Source organism: Cryptotermes secundus, unplaced genomic scaffold, assembly GCF_002891405.2.
Source record: "Cryptotermes secundus unplaced genomic scaffold, Csec_1.0 scaffold615, whole genome shotgun sequence".
NCBI classification, from domain to species: Eukaryota; Metazoa; Arthropoda; class Insecta; order Blattodea; family Kalotermitidae; genus Cryptotermes; species Cryptotermes secundus.
Genome location: NW_019720173.1, coordinates 404640 through 420486, shown reverse-complemented (window position 1 = coordinate 420486; position 15847 = coordinate 404640). Strand labels below are relative to the sequence as shown.

The window sequence follows — 15847 nt, the reverse complement described above, 5'->3', positions numbered from 1 at the left end:
CTCTGTGCTTCAAGTCGCTGCTGATGACGCTGCTTCCGACATCAGTTTTTGGTGTCTCTCTTCGTCTGATGCCTACCCTTTGACCTGTCCAGCAAGGGAGGCCCTGCCAGTAGCTACGCTACCGCTGGTATAGCTCTCAGGGTCCTTGGCATACTCAAACCCCCTCACCACGTTGGAGCCACCAACGAGGGNTTCATTCGTGAAGACGCAAAATCTCTCGACTTCACGAATGAACTCCCTTTTATAACTTCCACGAGACCAANTCATAACTCCGGACTTTTTGTTTCTGCCAGAATCTAGAAATTTTCAACATAAACACCGTATTGCACGTCCCAGACGATGAAATACGATATTATAGATCACGATACATTTCCAGTAATATCGAAACATAAGACTTTTGAAATTTAAATTACCGAGAATTAATTAGAAATAAATTTCATGGTCATCTATAATCATCAAAATAAATAAGGGCTCAGAATGATCAGCGTCAATGCCTAGCAATGGATTATTCCGTCACATTGCTCCCTCCTTAAGGCTGTTCGTCTCTCCTTGATCGGCTCCGAATAACGCCATCAATTGTTCTCGGTAGGCTTTCCCTTCTGCCGTTCTTTCTTCTCGGTCGGCTTTCATTTCTTCGAAGTCGGCTTCAATACAGCGATTATTATTTGTTCCATTGTTTGTTCCGTCGTTGGTTCCATTTCCATGGCGTGGAGGAATAACTTTTTCCGCAGTCTTCAATGCAGTCGTTCAAATCTAACCAATTCAGACGTCAACTTATCATGAATTTACGGCTTTAAACACTTCTGTCTCTGCGGGTGGTTGCTTTCTGAATAATTTTACGGTAAGATGGCGCACAGATAAGCAGAAAATGCAAATATAATATTCTGCTGGTAATATACGTAGTTTCAGTGCAACACAATTACGGCATGGAATTCAGTTTCCCCTAAGTTACAAGTAGGTCAACAGTAAACAGGTTGGTCCAGAAGTATGTTGCCGTTGTGTTTTCGTAAAAAGAGGGCAGCGAAATCCATGAGAAATATTACACAAATGACTGAAGCAGTTATGCGAAGTACTTTAAAATATATTAAACGTCTGTCGCAGCAATTGATTATATAACAAGTACTGACTAATAAGTCACTGTAAACAAGAGTGAGAATGTTTCTCTGTATAATTCAGCTGCACCAGCGCCTCAGATATTGCATAAAGATGGTCTACTGAATATGACTGGTCTATTCGCTATTCTTGAAAGAAAATACTCAGTTTCTTCTATGTATCATACTTATTTTCACTCTATGAATATGCCTATTGGCTGAGTATTCTAATAATGGGCCACGGAGGATCCCAACTCCCTAGTGAAGGTCTCGGCACAGATAAACATGGGTAGTATGTTCATAATGCGCGGCTTCAGCCATCAGATTTGTGGGGTGGGATTTTCTGCGATGGTACAATGATATCTGAAATTTATTGGGAATTCTTTGAAGCACAATTATCCCCCATATTTCGAAGGCATGAGAGTTTAGTTGGGCGAAAAGATGGAGATAGGGGTCAACCGCCTACAACGAATGAACTTTAGACGCCTATGATGGGAATTGAGCAATAGAGTTTTATTAGTCATTTCCCTGACAACTGTGGCTAAGGATAGCCTTGGTCACCATCTCATTAGATTAGTATTTATAGCGGTATCTGAAGGAGAGTTTGTAGAGAAACAGTCAATAGAGAGCTGAGAAAATGAGAAAAGGCGTTCCATTTGCTGTCATCAGGATCACTTGAAGCACTCTAAACAGAATAGTTGCCATTATTTAGCGTCGGTTACAAATGTCCTTGAATGTCGGTGGTTTAAATACTGAACGAGCTTTCCTTTACAGTTTTCCATATCTACTGTGCTAAGCAACAACAAAATTATTTGCGTATATTAAGAACGAAACTAAAGTAAACTTATCTCTATGCTTAACTAAGAATAATCCTATGATGACATATGGGGAATAGAGGCATGGCTACGCACATTCTTAACCACGCCACTAGACGGACTCAAGCATTTCATTTATATCAAAAATACAAGGTGTCAGGATGAAAGGTATCCAGAATAAAAAAATATATCCCGGAAACTAATTGTCATACACATATCCGGTTTATTTTATCGAAAAGGAAGACCCTGAAAGGTCTTTTCATGCCCGGCTTACGCACATGCTCCAGCTTGTGACCATTAGCGAGCTCAGTAAAGATCTCGACACCATAGGAACAGGTTCAATTCATGTTGTGGCTATCAGAGTTGCAATCTCATACGACTGCCGATAGTCGTTTTAGAAAGCAATATGGACGTCAACCTCCAACACGAAAATGCATTCGGTTCTGGAACAATAAACTGAGGACTACAGGTTGTCTGTTGCGTGTAAAATCTCCCGGAAAGACACGGACCTCTGAAGGAAATGTCAATCGCATCAGAGAGGCATTCCTGCGAAGTCCGCGCAAATCAATTCGAGCTGCTAGCTGGCAGTTACGTACAAATTTCACGTTCAACGGTACACGATGTGCTGCACAAAAGGCTTCATCTAAGAGCGTACAAGATTCGAATGATTCATGCACTAAAACCGTGTGACCAAGTAGCACGCACAACTCCGCTGTGGACAGGCTAGAAAGAATCGACGAGCACCCGATTTCCTCCGCCAAGTGTGCTTCTCGGAGGAAGCGACGTTCCATGTCAATGGAGTTGTAAACGGGTACAACTACAGGATCTGGGGCAGTCAAAATCCACATGTCACATGTGAGTTGGAGGCATGCAGTCCCATATTGAACGTGTGGGCCGGATTAATGTAGGACAAATTGATTGGAAAGTTCTCTTTTCGGGAAAGACTGTGACCGGACGTTCGTGTTTCGACTTGCTGAAGCTGTATGCGCTGTCCCAATTACTTCCTCGAATTATCCTCTAACAAGATGGGGCGCCGCCACATTTCTGCCAACATATTTGGGGTCACCTGGACAGAGAGATGGCTGGGAGATGGATCGGCAGATGTGGACCAATTACTTGGCCTCCAGATTTAACCCTCTTGGATTTTTTCTTGCGGGGTTATGTGAATAACATTTTCTAATGGCCTTCGACGCCTGAAATCCTGCATAAGTGACGCTGTGACAACCGTAACACCAAACATACTTCAAGCAACGTGGAACGATGTCGAATATCGTCTGGATATTTGTCGTGTCACCAAGGGAGACCACATTGAAATTTACTGAGAAATTATACTCAGAAAAAGCTACGATATTTTCCCTTTGTAATGGTGTAACCCATACATGTGTATAGTAAATGGTTTGTGAGATATAATTATTTTATTTTGGATTTCTTTCATCCGGACAATCTGTATATATAATTGAAACTGAAAAATCCAGCTACTGATCACTGGCGTTTACCTAGAATGACTTTGGATTTCCACAAAAAAATAAACCCATCCAAATAATCAGTAAATCGGCTGAAATGCGAAAGCGATACCTTCTGAAGTTATGTCCAGAATGTTACTGCTACATCGACTTTCTTCTTTCTTGGACACGAATTTAAGCCTTGAAACACCGACACGTAGACGAGGGACGATATTAAACACTTCTAAGAATTATGTTTTTTTTTTAATTTTTATTTCTATATGTTAGATTAAACTGACTTAAATTCGTGTCCAAGAAAGAAGAAAATCGATGTAGCAGTAACATTCTGGACATAAGTGTTTAATATTGTCCCTCGTCTACGTGTCGGGTTTTCAAGGCGCTGTTCCTAACATAATTAGCTCGTATGTGTTTCTTGTTTCCATCAACCGATCTACGTAGACTGGATACACATAAAATAGATAAACAAATTTGTATGTCTGTTTTTAACTAGGTAACTCCATATCACAACATGTTATTAAGAAGTTATCTTATGAAATCAACATATTCATCATTTTGTTCACAAAACTGGCCTACTGAGTCAGCTAAATCCAGCCCGATCTTTTGAAACCAATTCTCTAAGATCCAATTTAATAATAACGGCCCCTTTCCCTTCAGATTTTCAAACCAATATTTTTTAACCTTATGTCACTTTTTCACGTTTGCTGTAAGCCTTTCCTACACAATATTCTGTATTATTATTATTATTATTATTATTATTAACTTTTGGCACTATGACTTCACTGTAGTTCGTACTGTCGCACTTACGGTTCTGACAGCGCGGCCCAGTGTAGTCAGGGGGGCAGACGCATCTGTCGGGTTCCCGGCAGTGCCCTCCATTCATGCATCCGGGTTTGCACGATACACGCTCGCAGCGACGACCGAAATATCCGGGCAGGCAGTGACAAGCCTTCCTCTTGAGGTGGCACATCCCACCGTTCTGACAGAAACACGGTTTGTGCGTTCCTGCAACAGCAGACAAGTCTCAACTACTGCTCCCAGAGCAGAGCACTGTATGAACTTACATTTCTGTACAGTCGGCGACAAGATGCATGGGGGGAATAAGGAGACAAAGACAGAAAACAGAAGAAGTAGGTACAACACGACGAGAAGAATTAGGAGGACGTTACGGGGAAGGATAAAAAACAATAGATCGACAAGAAGAATATATAATTGTAAAATAACTGGAGCGAAATATAGAAGTAAAAACAAAAATGAGAAATGGAGAAGAACTAGAGAAAGAGAGAGCTGAAGACAAAGAGGTACAAGAAAAAGAGATTGCATATAGGAGGAAAATTACGTATAGGGCGAAAGTGACGGGAAAACAGAAGAAAAGAAACGGAAACAAAATAACGACCCCAGCGGAATCGACAGCAACAACAACAACAACAACAACAACTACAACAACTACAACAACAACAACAACAATAATAAAAAATTAATTTTTCTTTGTTTTCAGGTGTTATTAAAACAGTTACATGAGCCAATCACAGAGTTGGCAGAATCAAGCAAATATGAAAGAAAAATGCATAAACATATAAGACAACCCAGAGCTTAGTAGATACATAATTTCGAAATGGTGGCGAAAACAAGAAAATAGAGTGACTATCGATTAATAAACTATTACAGAATTTAATGTTAAAGAAACAACTATCAATATATTATGTCTTTTTCCATATTTAATATGAGGTTTTTCCGGCCAAGAGAGGGACATTTAGGGGTATTACGTGAACTCGAAATAGAAATATATTAAAGATTCTAATGTTTCTGGCTGGAACTCTGATACCAGCAGTTTCTGAAAGGGAAGAGGTCAGATAATAAATTGTTATAAATAAGCTTTCTAAATTATGTCTCAATAAAACCATTCTGTAGAATAATATCTGGTTTTCTGTTAACCTGTTACATCGCAAATTTATGTTCTTACTTTACAGAATCCGTTATAAAATTCGATACAGAACTTTCCCTGGACACCTTACAGTTTCCTGAAAACAGTGTTGGCAGGGCAATGCCAGTCAAGAGAAATATATTCATCTTTTATTTTAACCAGACAGATGTAGAGCATCAACGAGTAATGAGATGAAGCAAAAACGTTGAATTTTCCTTGTATTACTCCATGGAGGTCCATAGGATTAAGAGACGTCGAGGCTCTCACATTTTTTCTAGACAATCGGCTCATAGATGGCGGTGAGGTTGTCAGCCTTATGCGCAGGCTTCCCTTTACCCCAGGAATATTCTTGGTACAGGCTGAATCGACTTAAGGGCCATAGTGTGGCTGGAAGGATTTGTTATTGAAAAATTCAATGACTTCAGAAATCGAAACCGAGATCGTATCAGGCCTAACAACCGCGTGTTATAAAAAAATGAATTATAATTATGCTTATGGAAATAGAGTCTACTGTCACGAAAAACACTAAAGACTTTAACACAATCTGTGTGCGTTATTCCAGCGTTATAACGGACAATGTTAGAGCCAGCTTATCCGTTTTCATGGAGAAGTAAATAAGTTTTGTTTTATCCGCTTTAAGCTTCATACAGTTACAATATTGGCTATAATTCAGTTCAGTCCTTCATTTATTTCAGGGCTTATTCCACATCCCAATGAAAAATTATATAATAATAATTCGGTTTATGTTGAAGTCTATGTCAATAATAATACAGCTACGTAAATGAAACATTGCATAAAACTATAAATAAGCGAAGAAAAATGTTATATTTTAGCGTCCTGTTGCACTGATTTAAGTCCATGATTTATTTAAACCGTCTTGCAGTGCATACACTCATTTATCTCCTTATCTTCCTCGCACTACATGTTTCGGCATAACAATGCCATCTTCAGGTGCTTACTTATCCACGCTAAACCAGTTCATTGCATGCCTTGTTCTCATATTAAAATAATCCAAATATGTATCTATCATATACATTGTCAAACGTTAAAAATATTAAAATTGTTCAGGATACCACATCGCTATGTCGCCCTTCACTACGCCAGTCACATACCCAGGAGGCCCAACAGTATAACACACGCAGTCACAGGAGCAAGACATAACAAAAGCACAACACACTCAAGACAGTGAAGGAGTGCTCCAACAGAGGAGAATGAGCGTGACTGGCGTAGTGAAGGGCGACATAGCGATGTGGTATCCTGAACAATTTTAATATTTTTAACGTTTGACAATGTATATGATAGATACATATTTGGATTATTTTAATATGAGAACAAGGCATGCAATGAACTGGTTTAGCGTGGATAAGTAAGCACCTGAAGATGGCATTGTTATGCCGAAACATGTAGTGCGAGGAAGATAAGGAGATAAATGAGTGTATGCGCTGCAAGACGGTTTAAATAAATCATGGACTTAAGCGAAGAAAATTAAAGGAATACGATGGAAGACAAGCTATAATTTAAGAAACAAAATATCAAAAGAAGACGAGACTAGAAACGAAAAAATATATGTACAAGAAGTTCTGAGAAGATCTAATTTCCAACTTCCCTTTGATGAGACACGGACCATGTAGAACACGAAAGAATTAGGGAGAATACATAGGCACACAGACAACAAGGTTATCTCATAAGCTTTTTTAATTTTTTCAAAAATTAAAGGGTGAGTCATAGACAGAAACACAGCCACAGACAGCAAGGTAATCTCATAAGCCTTTTTTTTAAATAACGAAAGTAGGCTAAATATTAAGGCTTAAGTAATATTTGTGAATGTAAGAAAGAGAGCATTTTCTGATTCATCTACAATATCGAAAATGGATGAGATACACTATGATTGCTTCCGATTGCTTCCTTTTACATTCTTCCACTGTGAAGCTACAATATACAGTCATGAGACACTACAACCTATGAAGTTGACAATATGTCCCTATATACCCCCAGAATGATACTTCCCTTTGTGTGTATTCACTTCGTAGTATTTCTGCACGCTAATTAATATCGTTTGACGAACTTGACCCATATCATTTATGGGTTAGTTCTTTAAAATGGAAGAAAACCGTTTTCTTCAGTATTTTTGCCATTTTACTATTCACATATATCCTATCGTTTGACGCTACATACTGCAGAGGGCTTAGAAACCATTTACCCTAAAACGTTTCCTCATATTCAGATATAAACCTGAGAGTCAATTTGTAGAAAGGTAACACAACTTTATGGGTTGTGCGTTGAGCCTGAAATCTCTCATAAAAAACTAAAAAAAAATCTGTGGCCTTAGTCCGTAAGCAAACTATACCGACCGAGCGACCGTCACTTGTCGGCGAATTTAGTGCCAATTGTAGCGGATAGAGGATGTCGCGTTGTCAGCGCGACGAATCCCCGCGCCTGTTAATTTCTGTTTTCTAGACCGGAGCTGCTATTTCCTTGAAATAGCTCCTCAATTATCCTCACGAGGCTGAGTAGACCCCTTTCCAGACCCACTACTTCTCAGAAAATCTGGTAGCATCGGGAATCGAACCCGGACCTCTGGATCTGTAGCCAGGAACTGTGATCACTAGACCACAGAGGCGATCTGGAGTATCTCAATTTGAGTAACTTTTTGTAAATTCAGTAAGAAATAAGGACATGTCTAAATTATTTTAGTGTGCATTTTATTAACTTATTTCTGGACCACCCAACGTTATGAATACTTAATTCACGGATAAATAATCCAGAACTCAAACACAGGATACACTTAATGAAACTTAAACAGATCGATCCCTTTAAATTCAGCAAAAGTGCGGTTGAGACGCTGACCCAAACCTAACACCGGCTTATGACAAGTAGGCTTGCAGCGTGTCCATCAATCATAAGAGCTCTCTGCTACTCTTCCCACTCATTATTTTTCTATTTCTTCTTCTTCTTCTTCTTCTTCAACTTCTTTTCGCGTTTGAACTTGGGTCTACAGTTGTGGCAGATATTTCTTTAAGAAATGATGCAAAGGAAAAATTCCAGCAGATGGAATTAGTAAGAAAAGTCTGCTCACGGATCTGACAGTTCACATGGATGAAGAAAAACAGCACACGAAAACAAGACTCCTACTCGTTGTAACTTTCTTTAATTGAGTTCCTTCTTCGGTGGATATGACAACAAACAAACCCAACAGGCACACAGAGAGAACAGAATAGGAATTCAGGCTGTTTCTTCTTCCACGTCATCAAATCCGTCGCCAATGCTTGTTAGAATTTTTTGAAGAAAGTAATGATTCTCCAAAGAAAAAGTCTTCCAAGCATTTTTTCTTCGAGTTTCCTAACGAGAATACTCGTATTTTATTCAGTTCTCAGCTAATTCACGCCTGCTATATGTCCGAACCCTCTTGTCATCCCTAATACACGTACAATCAAAATAATAATTGGAGAAGACCGAAAATTATGAAGTTCCTCGTCGTGTGACGTTCTCTAGCCTCCAAATACATTCTCTCTCTCCCTTCAATTACCTGTTCTCAAGCGCCCTGAATTAATGTTCCTCCCTTATGTACAACTATCAAGTTTCAACTTAATAAAACAGTAAACAGAATTATAATAAACCTACGAAAACACGGTACATATAAAGAGTACTATCTACTGAAATACAATGCCATGTAGTCCGTTGAAAATCAACCGATGTTCCGGAGAAACATTCTCCCTCTATCTTCAGGGTAGAAGAATAAGCCAAGCAATAAATCAACCTCAGAAAGTTGGCCAGCACATTCTTGAAGATGGAGGCGATATATTCTTCCGAAACAGTGCTGACTTTCAACGGGCTACACGGCCTCATGTCGAAGAAAGTAGTATTCTTCATTACTACTGCTGTGAGAACCTCAAATTTTAAATTAGTACTATCCCTTATACCAATCGAGTGTGCCGTGGTACAATAGCGTCCTATACTTGTATTGGGGAGTATTCCTTTCGAATCTCGGCAGAGTTGCTGTCTCGCTTGGTCATATTTTCGTGAAATTCATCAGTCTCTGTCAACGAACGGCAAGATGTTACCTTCAAATAAACCATGAACAATTCCTTCTAGATCCTTACTTATTTACAACCATTCACCGTTATTTTCAAACCCTATCCGATGCTACATAATACAATTGAAGCAGGGTCCTGAGTAACCTAAAACTTAGTTTAACATATTATACTCACGAGGGTTACCGTTTTCTGCAATGTGACGCCATGTAGCCTGTATATATTTGCTGACGTTCCTCCGAAACGTCAGTAAAACTTTGTCATGCTGTATTTCACCAAATCCCGTCACCGCAGTGACGACCGGACCTCAGACTTCGCAACCAGTGCCCAAGTTTCGCGCTAATAAATCAAATCGGAGGCAGGGCTCCATGTGCTCCATTGGTAAAAGTGCTAGGATCTGAGTGGTTTACGCTCAGCACACGCTACCGTTAATCTGTGATACCTCCTCGCGGTGGAACCGGCTTCAGAGCGTAGGTACAAATGCCGGATTCTCTGAAGGACTAATAAAGCACGGCGTTTAGGAATCACCAAATATTATTCTCTCTCTCTCTTTCCAGTTCCTCCCTTGAAATTCAAGCGACGTTTGGGAGGAACAGGCCGTCTCAATCTTAAGAGTTGAAGACTAAGCCAAAATATGAACCAGCCCTGCTTTGCACCTAACTTTTAGGCTGATATCTTGCTCGGCCCATTCTTGTAACCTCAAGTTGGATGCGACATGTTCCTCCAAAACTTCTGTTGATTATCAGCGGATTATATGAGGATATGCCGGTCATCGTAGCCGAGCGGTCTAAGGCATGCACTGTTTTCGCTCGCTCGGAAGCCGGGATCGTGGGTTCGAATCCCACTCAGGGCATGGATGTTTATGTGCGTTTTTCTGTGTTTGTGTACAGGTAGAGGCCTTGCGACGAGCTGATCACTCGCCCAAGGAGTCCTACCGTATGCATAAGATCTAGAAAAACCGAAGTGAACGTAGTTCATGGAGGTCTAGGCCCACTGGGGCTGTAGGGCCAAGGAAAAAAAAAATATGAGGATATATCCCAGAAGATAGAACTCTTTGATTTAATTATTTTTCATCGCTGTACGTTGCGCTTATAATGTACATACCTATATAAAAAGGAGGCTTACGAATATATGTGTGCTATCTATTGTAATTGTTAACTGGTTTTAAAGCCATTACAGGGGGGAAAGAACAGCACACGGAAATTACTGTATAGCAAGCTTCTTACACTCACCATAAATGAGAAAAAGGGGTCAAAATTATCGAGTATTCTGCATTGGCAAATGTTTTTTAAATACAATGTTCCAAAAGCAGACACGAAGATGTTATATTGCCTAAGCCATAATTTCGCAAAAAAAAAAAAGCACTAAACTCCGTGGCCTGTAGTCCGCAAGCACACTATACCGACCTAGTGACTACCGCTTGTTTGCGAAGTTAGTGCTTTCTTAGTTCATTATAAAGTAAATACGAATCAAACATCATGAAGTAACGTCTCATAATTTATGCGCGGCTTTAGAGAGAGAAAAGAGTAAAAATAGAAAGAGAAAATGAAACTCATACCTTGCTAATGTGATTCTTGGGATGAGACATTTAATTTTGACTCCGCTTGGCTTAAACATCGAGGCTCCCCACTGGATTATGATAATTCCACGTTTTGGCTGTAATAAACTTTGGTGGCACGCAAGAAGCCCCATTTGTTTCAATCAAGGATCTCAATACAACCTACTGAGCACCTCTTAAGATATTATTAGCTTCCATAACTCGTTGAATTTACGTCAAGCGGAAGAAGTTGATTAAATTCCGTCTCATGAACAATTCAGTAAATCTGTGGGAAGTGAATCCAGGATGAGCACAAGCCAGTTTGTTTTCATTCGAAGCCTTCCGTACGCAGAAGCATAAGTTCTGGGTTCTCCTAAAAATTGATAGCTTTTCTCAAACCTAAGTTGTGATTGGATGGTCACAAGTTTAAACTCCACCCTTCCTCCATGGAACATCTGGAACCATATTAAAAGTGGGTTTCGTTAAAGAATATTATTACAAAGCATTGAAAGAGATGGAACTAATAAGGCATATGATTCTATTTTATAATAAATCGATAAAAATAACTTTAAGAGTATAGAAAGTTTAATAAATCCTGATGGCGTTAGCGGTTTAGGAAAAAAACCGCGTAATAGAAAAGAAATTGTTCTCCAGCTTCTTCCTGCGCGTAATTTCATGTTAAACTATTCAACAAAACTTCATAATAAACTTGGAAGTATAATAAAGGCCGTATTCATAATACATTAAGAGCAGATTAAGTAAGAACATACTTGGCAAAGTGAGTTTAGATCCAAACTATCTATGTCCTATCCCTACAACTAAATGTTAAAATATAAATTTTATACTCTATTTTGAATCTTATCCTTTCACTCTAAGGGATGAACATGAATCGAGGGCGTTTTATAGTGAACTGTTGAAAGAAGAATTTAGACTAATTGAAGAGGAAAGAAAAATAAAGTAATTGGAAAGCTCCATAATTTGTACCTTTCTCTAAATCCTTCTGGGGTAATTACTGAATAAAAGAAAGTAAAATGGATGAGTACGTAGCATGTACAGGAAACTTTTTTTTTTTCAAATTTAGTACAAAATTTCAAGGAAGGCTAATATGTAAGATTTGAGGCTTTCACGGCGGTGACTATGAAGAAAGCAGTCTTCTGCAATTTGGCACCGCTTATACGTGGTGTTAACCGACGTTTCGGAGGAACGTATCGCCTCCATCTTCAGGGTAGAAGAAAAAATATAAGAAATCTGCTGTAATACAGGTCACATTGGACGGAGTGTTTTATAATTTGTAATAACAACAACAACAATATTGACGACATTCTCCATGAGGCAAAGGAATTTTTGAACAACAAATCCACTAATTCCCCGCCTCTTGTGGATCTTGAAAATTCATTACTGTCTCAGAGCCATAAAATCTTCTTGACGCTTTTTCCACAAACACACACTTAAGTGACGCTATTCTAGTTTGGGGAGATGTAAACTCCACATCAAAGCAAATGCTAGAGTTATATTTTTGTATTTTTATTCTTCCATATGGAAATTAATTTTTGTTCTCCTTAAATGTAATTTATATTTGTTACTGTACTTCAACCTTACCCACATTTTCAATAAAAATGTATTATTTCCCTTTTATATTGGAATTTGTTCTGTGTTCTGGAGACGATACGTCAATATATACTCGTATAGACATAAAACATGAGTAAAATTGTTTCTCCTAGATCTGTGTCCTTGCCAGTATTTATTAGTGCTTCTGTGTTTTAACAGTATTGTGACATGATGTCTGAAAGCCAGAATAATGAGCCAGAAGAAATTGTCCGCTACTAGGTTATGGCTAGATAAATTCCCTTTGAGTTTACCAGTTATTGATTAGAACGAAAGTGTGAGAGTGAATGAATGAATGAATGAATGAATGAATGAATGAATGAATGAATGAATGAGTGAGTGAGTGAGTGAGTGAGTGAGTGAGAGCCAGCAGAGTCACTCCAGTGTAGAGGGGGCGCGTCTAGTAACAACAGTAATAATCAGATCCCTTCTCTGGTCAAAGAGTAGGCCCCATTTCAATACACGTAGAAGTCTGGAAAGAACAAAAATACGGTCATGGATTTCGATGGGACCCGCTATCAAGAACGAATATGTTGGCGAAGGACAGAAGCAATTTACTGGACTGGACTGAACTGGACGGGAATTTAGTTATTTGTGGCCATGAGCAGTTGAAAGTAAGTCGCCAGCCAACGAGGACAGGAGCTGTTGATCATGGAAACACTAAAACAAATATGCATTGTCGAATTCCGTTACCAAGAAACGGTTACATGAAGACTTAGCGAACAGATAATACCTAGCGTCTCGTAGTGAATTGTAAAGTGTGCAGCTTAGCGCTGGATTCGTAGCCTAGCAACAACCACCACCACTACCATTACTAACACTAACAGGAAGCACAATGTTAATGCAATAATTCAATTATTATTTATTTACGTCTTAACTTAAAAGCCCAAAGGCCAATTACAAAGTGATCACGAGTTAAAGAAAGAAAATATATGTACATACAAATCAAATACGAACACAACGTGATTTGCATCATTTGAATAATAATAATAAATACCATGATAAAATGTATTTCTGAGTGCATACACATTAGCACGAGTAGACGATGTACACTGAGAAAATAAGTAAATCGTTAATAATATGAGTAATAACGATATTAATTCTGATTTAGTAGTGAAAATGCTATGGAAGGGCGGAGTTCTGAATTATAGAAGTTTAACAAAAACCCTTGGAAACTAGAAGTATCCTTTAAGCACGAGAAATTTTATTCGCAGGTTGAGAATTATTTACGCTGTGATATGTCTCTGGGCTTGGGTTTTATCCAGGCGACACGCAGCCAGTCTTGCAGGCCAACGTTACGTCACAGCTTATATCCAAGTTTCTGCTATTCGAAGAGAGGGACCTCTCTGAAGCACTGAGAGCTTGTCCACTGTACGTGCTGTATTTTGCCACGTAGTAAATGGTGAACTGGGTGAAGGAAATTTCCAGTCTTCTTGATTATTTCCAAGTAACTATTCTATGCACTGGTTGTCTCATGGGAAATAGTGGGGGGTGGGTGGAGTCCAGTTGGGTGCACTCGGCACGGCGGCCACTGATTGGCCTATTCTACCTGTCCCGGGTGATTATGATGATGGAGAATTTGGTGGAATGAAGATTGGCAGGGGAAACCGAAGTACTCGGAGAAAACCTGCCCCAGCCCCAGCCCCACTTTATCCACCACAAACCCCACTTGACCAGACCCGGGTTTGAACACGGGCCGCCGTGGTGGGAAGCCAGCGACTAACCGCTTGAACCATGGAGCGGCCAAATACAAAGATCATTGATAGTGGGGTGGGACTAAGCCCCTTGTACTGCGGCCACTCCTGACCTATTGTACCAGCCTCAGATGATAGGTGAGGATGATTGTGGAGCAATTGGTGGAATGAAGATTGGCAGGGGAAACCGAAGTACTCGGAGAAAACCTGCCCCAGTGCCACTTTGTCCACCACAAATACCCCTTGACCAGACCCGAGATCGAACCCGGGCCGCCGCGGTAGGAAACCAGTGACTAACTGCTTGAATTATGGCGCGGCCAAATACAAAGACAGTATCAATACTGTTTTCAATTTCTTCCTCTTCTTCAGTGTACGATTTTTCGTTTTGATATTCTCGTTTCGCTCAGCCAGCTGGTCATTAGGAGATTCAGTCATTTCCGTCAATAACTCTGTCATGTAGTCATAGCCAGACTGACTGTCTGTCGACTAGGCACTTGACCAGGAATCGACTAGACAGTCAGTCGATTCGTAAGGCTACCGGTTTGCCATGTGAGTTAGCCAGTCATCCAAATAGCCAGTTACGCAATCATTCTGTCAGCTAGCTAAGCAAAGCCGATCATTCTACAAAACAGTCAGTTAGTCGATCGGAAAGTGAGGCAACCTTCCAGCCAGTCAGTTGCTAACTGCGTGATTTAGTCTGTAACCCAAACAGCCAGCAGCCTTTCAGTCAAACAGACAGTCAGGTAATCAGTCTTTTAGCCAACCAGAAAATTAGCCAGCCGAACACACACGGTCATCCACACGATGCTGTTTCCTGCAGTCTCAATCCGTCATGCCAGCAACACAATGAAGTGACGTGGGAAAACTTCTTGCTTTTCAGCTGCCTCCTGGTTCAGGAACCCTCGCACGAAATCTACCAACCTGCAGTTTTTAGGCCGTTTGGACGAGATCCTAGAGGATAGATGTCAGTGGTCCCCGAGCCGACAACACCACGAGATTAATGATCCCATACGCTTGGAAGCTTTGTGGGGAAAACGAAGTCCCTCGCTACACCAGAACAGCTTACTTACTCATACGAATATACTGTATTTCCTACTTTAGAAAAGTCTCTAGAAATTGACTCTAAAATTTTTCAGGAACTTACCAGTCCTCTTTCTAAGTACTGCAGACGGATAATCGTTTCACTCTCAAGTTTTAAATCAAGTTACTTTTATGCAGCAAAATAAAGTATATACTTTTTGCTTTGTGCGAAACATTTTAAACCAGGCGTGAAATTTCGAAGGGCGATGTACAATATCTGGAATGGGACCCATTCTGATATCCACAGTAGCAGTTATATAGCATTCCACATGTTATAACGAAGGTTAGGGAGCCGTGAGATTATGGAGCAACAATTCTGTCTATATGTGAATTCCAAAGTACAGAAAACTGTAGGTGTCGATATGAAGGAGGTGAAGTTTAAGTACTCTGAACTTTTGCACAAATTAGATGACACAAAGTGCCACAATGTAGTTAGACCTAATCAAATTACAGCTGTAAATATAATATTAAAATCTTATGATACTGAATGTATCACAATGTATACAGTCTTGGGCCATGTTTCCTTCTATTTTATTGAATATACTGGTACAATTGTCCCTGTGCGTAATCACATACTAAGTATATCAGGATGACATATTGGGGGGGGGGG

At 39.8% G+C, this 15847-nt stretch overlaps 1 protein-coding gene across 1 annotated transcript in view; it reads right to left on the bottom strand.

Moving 5' to 3' along the window:
• The window catches only part of LOC111867762, a gene marked incomplete at its 5' end in the record, with an annotated part of 371575 nt that overhangs the window by 39868 nt on the left and 315860 nt on the right, over positions 1–15847 (bottom strand). The window contains one exon of the mRNA XM_023857906.1: positions 4174–4371. Within this exon, the coding sequence (XP_023713674.1) occupies positions 4174–4371 (198 nt within the window). The remainder of the gene's footprint in view (positions 1–4173; positions 4372–15847) is intronic.